The sequence below is a fragment of the Littorina saxatilis genome, unplaced genomic scaffold (assembly GCF_037325665.1).
Source record: "Littorina saxatilis isolate snail1 unplaced genomic scaffold, US_GU_Lsax_2.0 scaffold_1945, whole genome shotgun sequence".
NCBI lineage: Eukaryota > Metazoa > Mollusca > Gastropoda > Littorinimorpha > Littorinidae > Littorina > Littorina saxatilis.
The window spans coordinates 1-11,914 of NW_027127392.1; the positions used below are offsets into that span (position 1 = coordinate 1).

At 40.7% G+C, this 11,914-nt stretch overlaps 1 protein-coding gene across 2 annotated transcripts; it reads right to left on the reverse strand.

Annotated features, from left to right (window-relative positions):
• Nucleotides 1–2,356: 2,356 nt before the first annotated feature.
• Nucleotides 2,357–11,164, reverse strand: LOC138955855 (uncharacterized). Of its 2 annotated transcripts, none has more exons than XM_070327372.1 (5): nt 10,690–11,164; nt 9,042–9,175; nt 8,467–8,567; nt 6,687–6,749; nt 2,357–4,838 (listed from the first exon to the last, which is right to left on the reverse strand). In XM_070327372.1, exons 2-5 carry the CDS (start codon nt 9,043–9,045, stop codon nt 4,428–4,430), a joined length of 579 nt encoding a protein of 192 aa, XP_070183473.1. In that variant the 5' UTR covers nt 9,046–9,175; nt 10,690–11,164; the 3' UTR covers nt 2,357–4,427. The 2 variants fall into 2 exon arrangements, with proteins under 2 accessions (XP_070183473.1, XP_070183472.1); XM_070327371.1 differs by having other exon boundaries at nt 2,357–4,841; nt 10,690–11,162.
• Nucleotides 11,165–11,914: the final 750 nt, after the last annotated feature.

Below are 11,914 nucleotides of genomic sequence, written 5' to 3' on the forward strand. Positions count from 1 at the left end.
AAAAACACTATCCGGTGTCAACAAATCGTTTCAATTATTTTCAAATGGACCATATGTATTCCTACATTTACTTGGTCTCCCTGGAGGCAATGACGTTTGAAACTTGGTCTGTTTCTGAGGACATTGTCCATCGGCACAAGAAATAGTCCCTGACAGAGTTAGTTCCAGACATTACCTCCCAAACCAAATTACATGTATATTCATGTCAGTGTGTGTAGGTGTCGTTTGGTGCATGCAGGGAGTCCAGTGAATCAGGGAATCTGTGGACACTAAGTGTTTGCCTGATACAACAATTTATATGCTCATCTCTTTCTCTTATCAATGTAGATATTTTTCAATCACACAATAACATGTATCTCAGCCCTCACTCATGCACAGTTTCACTCTCAGTCATACGGGACTCACAACACCTAACCCTGTTTAATACCGCTGTAACTTGAACATAATCTAAATCAGAAAGGAGTACCGCCGACACTGGACAATCAATTTCGACAAATCTGAAACTCATTCCAACATCAACTAAGAACAACAAATAAACAGTGCAACAACTAAACATACAAATACAAATACCGACAAAACAAACAAGTAAAGAAACAACTGACAGTTAACAAACAACAACGCATAAATGACACAAAAGGATTCTAGTAAAAAGAATACAAAAGACCTACAATATATGTATACAAAATAACCAAAGTCCTGAATGGACTAAGTCAGTCAGTGGCACTATGTACTGACCAAACTGTACAGCAGTTTCCTCCCACAACAAGGGAGGTAACAAATGAGGGTAATTCATTCTTCAAAGCACAATATTGGTGGGAGATGGGAACACACACAGAAATACAACACAGGCACACGACAAACACACAACTAGGACAAAAACAACCAAACACACAAACAAACACACACAACACAGGGGCATAGTTATGGTCCAAGCATCAGCATTGCAACAGAAACTAGGTCAGTAGTGCCACATCAAATACAGTTCTGGCAGCTAGGCTATGTATTTGACCTACATTCAATATACATCCAAAGTTTACAAGGACTGACTCAATTCTATCAACCTGAACTGAGAACAACACAAATCCTAGCCTGAGACAAGAAGAGAGAGAGAGAGAGAGAGAGAGAGAGAGAGAGAGAGAGAGAGAGAGAGAGAGAGAGAGAGAGAGAGAGAGAGAGAGAGAGAGTTAGAGAGCGAGAGAGAGAGGGGGAGAGAGAGAGAGAGAGAGAGAGAGAGAGAGAGAGAGAGAGAGAGAGAGAGAGAGAGAGAGAGAGAGAGAGAGAGCACACAAGTAATAGATTATAAAAACGACAAGGATGTTGTGTAACAACAATAAGAAATCATACCACAATTCAATCAATGCACTGATTAGATGGAGTGAGAGTGTCAGGGGCGGATCAGTTCATTTTATGGAGGGGGGGGGGGGGGGGTCCAAAAGTATAATGTGAAGATATAGGTGTGAAGGCGCGAAGCGCCGAGCTTGCTAGGGGGGTCCGGGGGGCATGCCCCCCGGAAAATTTTGAAAAAAAGGATGCAAAATGGTGCAATCTGGTGCATTCTGAGGATGATCATTACCAGTTTCAGGCAGCAGATTCTGTCACTGATTAAAACACAAAAAAATATTTTTCTCTTTATGGCTGGGGGGGGGGGGGGGGGGGGGGGGCTCCGGAAACCCCAGAAACCCCACCCTCGTCCGCCCCTGAGTCTTAAAACCGATAACCATAACCTTCAGGTTCCACATTATTTCACCTCATTATCCGTTCCTGACATGAATCTCTTTATGAACAGCAAACAGCTCTTTTGAATAAAAGCAGCTTCTTTCAGTATTACTTACAAGTGAATCGTAAATTTAGAAAAGTCACAACTCTTGACGAGTTACATCATACTCTCGATTGACACAGTTAACCGGCTCAGAAAGAAACCAATGTTATATCAACATACCCAATGATGCGTCTGTAATTCGGCCGATTTACACGAACTTGCCAATGCTAAACAAAATTCACCAAGCATCTTTAACTGAAAGTTTGGCATCCAAATCTAACTGCTCAATAGACCATACAGTCGCTACGAAACATCGTTTAGTCTACAGTTTGATCTGACAGACCAAAAGTATAATGTGAAGATATAGGTGTGAAGGCGCGAAGCGCCGAGCTTGCTAGGGGGGTCCGGGGGGCATGCCCCCCGGAAAATTTTGAAAAAAAGGATGCAAAATGGTGCAATCTGGTGCATTCTGAGGATGATCATTACCAGTTTCAGGCAGCAGATTCTGTCACTGATTAAAACACAAAAAAATATTTTTTATTTTTTGGCTGGGGGGGGGGGGGGGGGCTCCGGAAACCCCCCCCCCCCCTCGTCCGCCCCTGAGTCTTAAAACCGATAACCATAACCTTCAGGTTCCACATTATTTCACCTCATTATCCGTTCCTGACATGAATCTCTTTATGAACAGCAAACAGCTCTTTTGAATAAAAGCAGCTTCTTTCAGTATTACTTACAAGTGAATCGTAAATTTAGAAAAGTCACAACTCTTGACGAGTTACATCATACTCTCGATTGACACAGTTAACCGGCTCAGAAAGAAACCAATGTTATATCAACATACCCAATGATGCGTCTGTAATTCGGCCGATTTACACGAACTTGCCAATGCTAAACAAAATTCACCAAGCATCTTTAACTGAAAGTTTGGCATCCAAATCTAACTGCTCAATAGACCATACAGTCGCTACGAAACATCGTTTAGTCTACAGTTTGATCTGACAGACTATGCCGTAATATCTAGACATCCTGACGTAACCTCAGCTATCAGCGAAAGACAAATACTCCATCATTTCAGTCATCAACAAAACATAGCAGTAATACAATCATGATCAAGTCACAATAAATGGCAGGGTAAACAAAACAAGAAAATCATTGTTTACTTACAGTGAACTCAACCCTTTGCCGACAACACAGGTTCAAACAAGTGCATAAATCCATGTGAACAAATGAATGAATATTTTAACATTCCCCCCAGCCTGAGCCTCGCAAACCACACCAAATCCAAACATGCACAGTGCATTCCCCACGTCAGAGGCCCACATGCTGTAATTTTGGTTTTCCAGAAATAATAACATATATGCCTTTGGGTATTTCAGGCCTCTCTCTCACCCTCAGCAGACGTTCTCATCAGACATTAGAATAAATTAATAAAAATATAATGCTTCAGTAAAAAAAAATGATTTTAAGCAACTAAGCACCTTGTTGTGCATTAAAAAAACAACTGAGATTGCATTGATAAAAGAGGAAAAGCATGAGAAGTATGGTATCCATGTGTCGTACGTTACTCAATTTGACGGATACAGTCACTATACAAAAAATAGAATTCTAACTCATGATAACAACAATACAGAATTGAGAAGTGCTCCAAAATGCTACTTTCACCCAGACACCTATGTAATCCACTACAAACAGAACAAGGAAACTTAAGATAGACACTAAGCTTATTTCCTGTGTCGTATGATACGGAATTTCACAAAGACAGACACTACATCAGAGATGGACACAGTGACTGCCTCCAAAATTTCAATTCAAAAGCAATAAGTGGACAATACAGAAATAAAAACTCCCATTACACTAATGTCATACTAATGACGGCGGATGTTGAAAACTCTTGCAGGACATTGTTCAATAGGGCATGATGTTCGCCAAGCGGCAGCAGGGACCCTCTTCACATAAAGACATGTCGTAAGAGGCGACTAACGGATTCTGTTTCTCCTTTTACCCTTGTTAAGTGTTTCTTGTATAGAATATAGTCAATGTTGGTGCAGATTTTAGTCATGCAGTATGTAAGAAATGTTAAGTCCTTTGTACTGGAAACTTGCATTCTCCCAGTTAGGTCATATATTGTACTACGTTGTAAGCCCCTGGAGCAATTTTTACATAAAGACATACCACAACTTGATAGCGTCAAGGGGGTTATTAGTTGGGACGAGAAAGAATTTACCCGATGCTCCCCAGCATGTCGTAAGAGGCGACTAACGGATTCTGTTTCTCCGTTTACCCTTGTTAAGTGTTTCTTGTATAGAATATAGTCAATGTTGGTACAGATTTTAGTCAAGCAGTATGTAAGAAATGTTAAGTCCTTTGTACTGGAAACTTGCATTTTCCCAGTAAGGTCATGTATTGTACTACGTTGCAAGCCCCGGGAGCAATTCTTTGATTAGTGCTTTTGTAAACAAGAACCAATTAACAAGTGGCTCTATCCCATCTCCCGCCTTTCCCCGTCGCGATATAACCTTGAACGGTTGAAAACGACGTCAAACACCAAATAAAGAAAGAAAGGTTCATCGTCCTTCGTTAATTCACAAAAGCACTAATCAAAATTGTGCTCCAGGGGCGACGAGGAACCTGATCGCTTTCAAATATGGGTTAGGGCTAGGGTAAGGCTTTACTTTTGTCTGACCAATTTCGCCATTGCTTTGGAAGTACCCTTGTCAAATCCATGAGTTTTGTAACTTAAATGTTTATCTAAACGATCCCCCCTCCACCCACACCCATCTACTGGACATGTCCACGAGTTCAGTTTCCTCTTGCTGCCCTTCTGTAAAAGCTTGTCGATATCCTGTTGTGGTATGTCTTTATGTACTTGCGAAAAATGACGCGGCAAGTGTACAACACTTGCCGGACATAGGGGGACTGGACATGGCTTCTGCTGCCGCTTGGCGTCGGGGGCCTGTGTCCTTTTTCTGGACGTGTTTCGGGACGGGTCACCATCCTCGTCACCATCCTCGCCGCCATCCTCGCCGCCATCCTCGTCACCATCCTCGCCGCCCCTGTCACGCCCCAAGTTTTCAAGCTCCTGCTGCAACAATGTCAGAGAAAAAACCCCAACGTTAAAGTTTTTCTCTACGGACAGCCAGCCTGACGGCCTAACACTCCTCATTGGGACTGGGTGGGCACTTGCGCTCGGAATCGAGAGGTTGCGTGTTCGACCCTGGGTGAGGTCAGGCCGCTATTTTCTCCCCCCCTTTCCTCACCTAGGTGGTGGGTTCAAGTGCTAGTCTTTCGGATGAGACGAAAAACCGAGGTCCCTTCGTGTACACTACATTGGGGTGTGCACGTTAACGATCCCGCGATTGACAAAAGGGGTCTTTCCTGGCAAAATTGTATAGGCATAGATAAAAATGTCCACCAAAATACCCGTGTGACTTGGAATAATAGGCCGTGAAAAGTAGGATATGCGCCGAAATGGCTGCGATCTGCTGGCCGATGTGAATGCGTGATGTATTGTGTAAAATAATTCCATCTCACACGGCATCAATAAATCCCTGCGCCTTGAATAAAAATTGGAAAAAAAAAAAAAAAAATCCCTGCGCTTAGAACTGTACCCACGGAATACGCGCGATATAAGCCTCATATTGATTGATTGATTGATTGATTGATTGATTGATTGATGTGATTGATTGATTGATTGATTGATTGATTGATGTGATTGATTGATTGATTGATTGATTGATTGATTGATTGATTGATTGATTACATAGACTCACTGATTACTCGGGTGAGCCAAAAAGCAGAGTTGCCAACTGATACGGATTTTTCGTGATTTTCGAGTGATACGGCGTATCACGGGGATTGATACGGAAAAACTTCATTGATACAGGAAATTTCAAAAATGACATTTGTAAAAAAAAAAAAAAGGGGGCGGAGAAATATTCCGATTGGACGAAAGCGTGAGATCGGTTTCCGATCATGGTTCCGTTCATGTTTTGCTGTTCTTGAATGAGCTTCAATATCCCCCCGGCCTCTGAGTCCATGTCCGATGCTGATATCTTCGCGGCACTTGGTGCAAAACGCAAAATGTATGCCGCGTCTTGTCGATTCGGAGATGAAGTCATACTCTTGTTTGTAACTCTTTTCAAATTTTACAAGAACTTTCGGGCGCTGGACCGTTGTTTTCTTCATTTTATGGTCGTCTGCTGCTGCTTCTTCTTCTGCTTCTCATCCACATTCGACTGAAGCGCATGCGCTAGCCACAAATCTCGCCTATTCTCGTTTAGTTTCGATTTTGATCACAGCGTTTGTGTGACGAAGCCTCGCGCTAAACGAGATTTCACAAGTGAAACTACACCGAGTACAGGCGCTTGAAAATACACTCCAGTCATTAACTATATACTCGAAAAATGTTTAATCGGGAAACTTTTGCACTATTCGGGAAAATCCGGGACTGGACATAAAATCAGGAATGTGAAGAATGGATTTTGCCTGTGTTCATTATAGTTTAGAGATAAATCATGAAATGATAATAAGAAAGCATATTCAATACACATCACTTTTTCATACAATTCAAATCAATACTGATTTTAGTTCATTATCAGAACAGAAGCACTGAAATCAGTATTGATTGGCATTTTATGATGAAATTGATTGATCTTTATACCATGCACCTCACTACCATAAACACAACTTTCAAATTCTGCCTTACGCGGTAATACCGCGGTGCCGCGCGCTATGTACAGTTTTTTGGCCTGATGATACAGTTTTTTGGTAATGTGATACAGGAAAACATTGATAGGGGTTGACATGTATGAAAAAGTGACAATAGCATAAGACCAATACTTGCAAATGTGCATGAAGAATGCATAATCAAGCTGACAGAAGTAAAATAATACCATCAATATGCACTGCTGGAAAAAGAGAAACGCACCTGGGGGGAGCAGATGCGGAAAATTGCTTCTGGCAGCATCACCCGCATGAGGAAGTCCAATTCCTGAGAGAAAAAGAAAAAAAACCACATAAATAAATAAATTGTATTCAAAGAATGATAGACATTTCCATAAGTGTTCCATGGTGGTTCTTGATGACATGATCTGTATGTGCATGTACAAATAATTCATTATTAGAGACACGGTACTCAGTATTGAGTCCACTGATAAACTCTCTCTCCTTCTGCCCATAATGCAAGTAGAGTGGGAAGCCAACCATCTTTGTGTGTAATTATAATGCAGGTTAAAAAAATATCTTTTAACTCTTCAGTTTTCATCCAAAGCTATGCAAATGGGACTTCAACCCACTGCACCAAGCCATTATTAATCACCTTACAAAACATCACAAAATGTTAACATAAAAAATTTACCTGAATGTTATTTTCATTTTCATTTGGCACAGATTTCTTTGAAATCTTGCAACCATGCCTGTCGATTTCATATAACAAAATCTCCAACATTGAAAAGTGGAAGACAAAGTCGCTCTCTAAGTCTCTAGCAACTCAGGTTACCCTTTTTTTTTTTTGGGGGGGGGGGGGGAGGGAGGGATCTTATTCTCCAACGCCAAAACAAGTGAAAAAAACGTGCAAACTAGAGAGAGAGAAAAAAATGACATAACTTCACACTTGAGAACAAAATGACATAACTCTACTTTCTCCATATGAATCATTTTCTACATCTAATGCACTGAAAAAGCCGTGGCAGAAGAAAATTCCAAGCTTTCAGTCTCTAATTAGCAGAAATTTATCTTGCAAATTTTTTTTTCATCATGTATAAAGAATACATTATTTTTTTTTTTTAGATCTGTATAAGTAGCAGAACAAACTTTAGCCGATGCTTATCAATAACATAAACATATTTGTAGGAATATTTTTCGCTCAAACTTTCAAGACTAATATAATTCAAGTGTATTATTGCTTCAACATTAACACCTTACCACAATTTATTCATTTTGATTATCTGGCTCCTTTAAGTTAACAAGAAGAGCAAACGCTCGATCGAGTCACTTTCGCAGTTCTGAATATTATATGAGGCATCAGATGGACAGGAAGAAATTGCTATTCACAACACAATGAGTCACGTTCACATAAAATTTGAGCCCGGTCACTTTTATAGTTTCCGAGAAAAGCCCAACGTTAAGTTGTGTGTTGCCGAACAGAAAAGGCTAGTTATCTCCCTTGTTTTTCTGATAACGTTCGTAAAAGGCTACAGATGTAAATACTTTGATGTAAAGAATAATCCTACAAAGTTTCAATCACATCCGATGAACTTTGTCAAAGATATAAAATGTCTAATTTTTCCTTTGACGCTGACCTGTGACCTTGAAAAAGGTCAAAGGTCAACGAAACCATCGTTAAAGTGTAGAGGTCATTGGAGGTCACGACTAAACAAAATATGAGCCCGATCGCTTTGATAGTTTCCGAGAAAAGTTATAAAATGTCTAATTTTTCCTTTGACGCTGACCTGTGACCTTGAAAAAGGTCAAAGGTCAACGAAACCATCGTTAAAGTGTAGAGGTCATTGGAGGTCACGACTAAACAAAATATGAGCCCGATCGCTTTGATAGTTTCCGAGAAAAGTCCAACGTTAAGGTGGTGTCTACGGACGGCCGGACAGACTAACACTGACCGATTACATAGAGTCACTTTTTCTCAAGTGACTCAAAAATATAAAGCAATGCCCTGATTCATGCATCACACTGCAATTAAATTTAAAGCATACCTTCAAGTCCAGCTTAGGGAACATGGACAACAAAGTGTCCATAACCATGTCTTCGTGGCCCTCTGGCAGGAGGGCCAAGCAGGCGTGATGGTCTAGCGAGCCTGCAAAACAAAACAAAAATGCACATGCAAAGTTTCCAGTCACGAAAAGGAAACTTCATAGAATCATAAAATAAATTAACAATGATAACATCTTCAGATTTGCAAACCCATTTATTTTAGAAGACAACCCAGATATCTTGTGAGCAGTAATTGTTAAATGAATCACCATTTTCCGTGAACCCAACGAACAAGTTTAACTGTACTTCAGTAAACACAAATTGCAACGAAACACAACAATGCGTACCATAATTAACTATGTACCAACACCACCCCCAGCTCTCTGATTTCTTTTGGTAGTACATTTTCATCACACCATCGTGCATGGTCAGTTCCAGTCACAAGCAAGAGAAAGATCTGGAACTATTCTTTTAGAAAATGTTTTCACATTTGTTCAGGCATGAGTTACTGACTACTGTTGTAGGTCACAAAGAACAAACATTGAGATAGTCTTGTAAAACTAAAAGAGCAACTTACGCATGGAACTGCCCCCTTGCTGGTAAGTAAGGGCGCGCTTGGTGACCAAGGACCCCTCTTTAAGTTTGGTGAGGAGCCCTTTCAGGCCCCGCACGCGCCCTTCTATCTGTGCCTTTGTCAAGGCTGCAGGTCTCCTGCAACATAATAAATAGTTAGTTGCTGCTTTTATGGTCTTGCAGGAGACTGGGGCCAAAGCAGGACCCCAGTGGGTTAGATCTTGGCATGAGACTTGCACATGAGCACAACAGGGATCACTGTGCACAAGAAATTAGTTCACTGTGCAGACAAAAACATGTTTACAACTTAAATTGATGCAATCACCTCTCACTGATAGTGTTAACAAAATTCTTCCACATTGTCAGGATCAAAATGCCATCAGTGTTGTTGTTGTTTAAATGGGGTCGGCCCGCTATTGCGCTGGTCTGCTATTGCGGGGGCGGGTCACTTTGTGCCCCGCACTACAAGAAATGTTTGGACAACAAAGACAGATCATGTGATGCCACAATCTATTGATCTGTGTTTATTCACAAAACCCAGACACACAATTTTAAGTCAAGTCAACAAGTTTATTTTCAACCACAAAAGTAACAAGTCTCGTAAGGCGAAATAACAACATTTATCAAGCTGTCGAACTCACAGAATGAAACTAAACGCACTGCTTTTTTCACCCAGACAAACATTCTCGTTGACTTGACTTAAAATTGTGTGTCTGGGTTTTGAAAATAAACACACATCAATAGATTGTGGCATCACATGATCTGTCTTTGTTGTCCAAACATTTCTGGTAGTCCGGGGCACAAAGTGACCCGACCGCTATTGCGTGGGGCCGCTATTGCGTGGGGCCGCTATTGCGCGGTGACTATTTGTCATTCAACCAATCTCTCACACTCACAGTGTAACAGAAATACCCAAAGCCAAGAGACGCAGCCTAGAGAATACTGTGCTGACAATCATTCAAACGTGTTCCAAGTCGGTTTCATGGCAAAGACTATGTATACATGTATTATCAAACAACAAAAGAAAATAAAGAGGTGTCACAGAAAGGAGAAAATAGACCGGAACCACCATCACCCAAGCGTAGCAGATTCATCACCATGCTGATGTTGGCTACCTATCACTAAGAAGAAGAACCATTTCTTATTGATGTATTCCACAAAATTACTTTTGCAATCAAAATAAATAGGAGAGATTTCATTCATGATTCATTGACTGTACATATGTATCAAAACCTGCGTTGAAAGGACACTCAAAAGAAAGGGCACTCTCCAAACAATGGACAATTGAATTCCTTCATTATTATTGTACAGGGGTGTTGCTAGTTTTCTGAAACTTGTTCAAACTTTAATTTCTTCAAAGTAAAACTCTTCCAATCTTGTGCTAATCTTGACAAGCCTTCTTCTTCTTCCATTAATGTTCAGCGATCAATTATTGACCATTACTAACATGTCTTGGGAAACATGATTGGTAAAACACCAATAAAAAACCGTGTAGGGTGAGCCATTTTGTTTTGAAACCACGATTTGGAAGACGCTTTTCATTCTCTGGCTCAGCCCATTTCGATTCGCGGTGCTTCGACCGACTCGACAACACTCACAGTCACACTCTGCACATTCGCGGTGTTCCTGTCATTTTGTCCGGAATCACTTACCTTGGCGAAGGGTAGCAAACCTTGGCCAATGTAGGTTTTTTTTCTTTTTTGGTTGCGACATGATGTTCTAATCCAAATCCAAAGCACTGACTGATTGATAAAACTATCGCGAACCGGCCAACAACAACAACGCAAACCCTGACGGTGACAAGGGAAACCACTCTGGCATCTATATTTTGTGGCACTGACTTCCGTTCAAAACATGGATGTTTCGTTTTTGGTATTCATTCGCGAAGGAAATAAACGTCAGTCAGTTGACTAAGTACATCGGCAGCAGTTTTAGCAATCAAAGCCTGACCACTACACACAAAAAAACTGGACAAACTTTGGCCGATAGGGACATGAAAGTCAAGTTTCGGCCACAGTAAACAACAAATTGGCGATTGGCCCGACCCAAACGACACCCTTGATTGTATTCTCTACTTCTGTTCAAAGAACACTTGGCTGACTTGCATTGAAAGGACAGATGTGTCCAAGACTTGCATTGAAAGGACAGATGTGTCCAAGTCCCAAAGGTGTAACTCTAAGTCCTTTCTTCACAAATGTTTTTGTATAATAATCTTTAAATAAACAATCATCCTTTCAAAATCAGTTGTTTCAATTCAATTCTATTTCACATGTTTTGTGACGAAGACATAAATTATCATACATTGATTTGAAGTCAATCGGATGAGACTCATAAGATCATTTATAAATGAAGTAATGCACTTGGTATCATTTAAACTGTCATGAAAATAAATTCTTAGATTTTAATTTAGCATAGTCACTAAGCATCACACAATAGATAACTTGAATGTGTACATATCAAAAGCAGTGCATATACTTACTCAACGGACGACCCTTCCTCCCCTGTTTGTCCCTGCAAATGTAAAAGAGACTTGCAAATGTGAACATAGAAATACATATCTTTATTTATCGTATGTGTCGGGGATAGAGACTTTAGCCCCGGATAAACTCCAGTCTCGAGCTAATTCAGCCCACTGCATAGCTGCCAACTTCTTTCCCCCGATAAAAATAGGGTGGAATGAGCTTCTCAGAATGCAAAAGGGGAGGGGGGGGGGGGGGGGGGGGGATTTTAAAAAAAGGATGCAAAATGGTGCAATCTGGTGCATTCTGAGGATTATAATTGCCAGTTTCTGGCAGCAAATTTTGTCATGTCATAAAAAGGAAGAATGAGCTGGACAGAGAGAGTAGATGTAGTGACTTGCCAATGCACGTCAAGCTT

Excerpts from the sequence above, each read along its gene's own strand:
- LOC138955855 (XM_070327371.1), bottom strand. Across the intron at positions 6,750-8,466 it reads TCCCTAAGCTGGACTTGAAG|GAATTGGACTTCCTCATGCG; the intron begins GTATGCTTTAAA and ends TTTTTCTCTCAG. Across the intron at positions 4,842-6,686 it reads TCCGCATCTGCTCCCCCCAG|CAGGAGCTTGAAAACTTGGG; the intron begins GTGCGTTTCTCT and ends ACATTGTTGCAG.